Genomic DNA, 1,096 nt, shown 5'->3' on the forward strand with positions numbered 1-1,096 from the left:
CACACACACACACACACATACACAAACATACACACACACACACACACACACACACACACACACACAAACAAACAGGCTTACAGTCACATGCATAATATAAATGAACAGTAATATAAACAATAATAATCTTAAGCCAGGTACATACTCAGTCTTGTGATTGTAACTCAATGTTATTCAGATGCAAGTTCTAAGGTCATATGAATACTTGTAACAAGATGTTAAGATGGAAGAATTTTGATCTGAATAACATTGAGGTTGATGGTGAAAATGCACATGGTGAACAAACACACAGCGAAACACACACATGGCAAAACATGCACATAATGAAACACACAGAATCCACAAGGAGATTTTACATATTTTATTGTTCAGTGTAAAACATTGAGAGAAATGTGATGTGTGCTGACAAAATGAGTTACTTCTTGTGTTCCACAAAAGGAGATATCTGACGGAAATAGAAACAGGGGTCAAATTTGTACATTTTAATTGAAGCTATTTTCTTTGTTTAACATATCTTTTACTTTTATCTTTTTGTACTAATAAATTGGTCACTTTTTTAGCACAAGGGGGCAATCCTGAAAAATTATGTTTTGAGAAAATCAAAGGTAAAGTTTTTGGACCCTTGTTCGGTTTCTTTAAAAGACAAGGAGAGTTTTCTCTACAACCAAACAAATATACACACCAATGAAACCAAACTTCTGCTATAAGTAGGGCAATGTCCACTTTTAGTGTAGGTCAAGATTTCTGGAAACCCCCCAAATATGGGTTAGCCTGCTTGTCCTTAACAGCGATCAATTGTACACACTCCACCTATAAATTTGATCTATCTATGACCGTAGGGCAAAAGTCCAAGAAGTAACTCAATGTGCCCGCACGCCTCACACATGTACGTTTCTGGTCTACAAGAACTGACCCTCGGCGACGCTGGTGTGTTTGGGAACCTGCAGCGTGACAGTCACACAGTCGGACCGCACGTCTTTCCGGCTCAGCTGCGGCCGGCACAGGAAGTCCGCCTCGCTGACCTGTGAGGTGTCGCACGGGCCGTACAGGATCGGGGAGACAGACATCTTGCCACCCACGCCTGATGGGGAGGAGA

At 40.9% G+C, this 1,096-nt stretch overlaps 1 protein-coding gene across 1 annotated transcript in view; it reads right to left on the reverse strand.

Annotated features, from left to right (window-relative positions):
- Window positions 1-1,096, reverse strand: part of LOC101853736 (vacuolar protein sorting-associated protein 13B) — a gene marked incomplete in the record, with an annotated part of 129,782 nt that overhangs the window by 104,951 nt on the left and 23,735 nt on the right. Inside the window, 1 exon segment of the mRNA XM_035972650.1 lies at window positions 914-1,081. Within this exon segment, the coding sequence (XP_035828543.1) occupies window positions 914-1,081 (168 nt within the window).

The sequence above is a fragment of the Aplysia californica genome, unplaced genomic scaffold (genome assembly GCF_000002075.1).
Source record: "Aplysia californica isolate F4 #8 unplaced genomic scaffold, AplCal3.0 scaffold00778, whole genome shotgun sequence".
NCBI lineage: Eukaryota > Metazoa > Mollusca > Gastropoda > Aplysiida > Aplysiidae > Aplysia > Aplysia californica.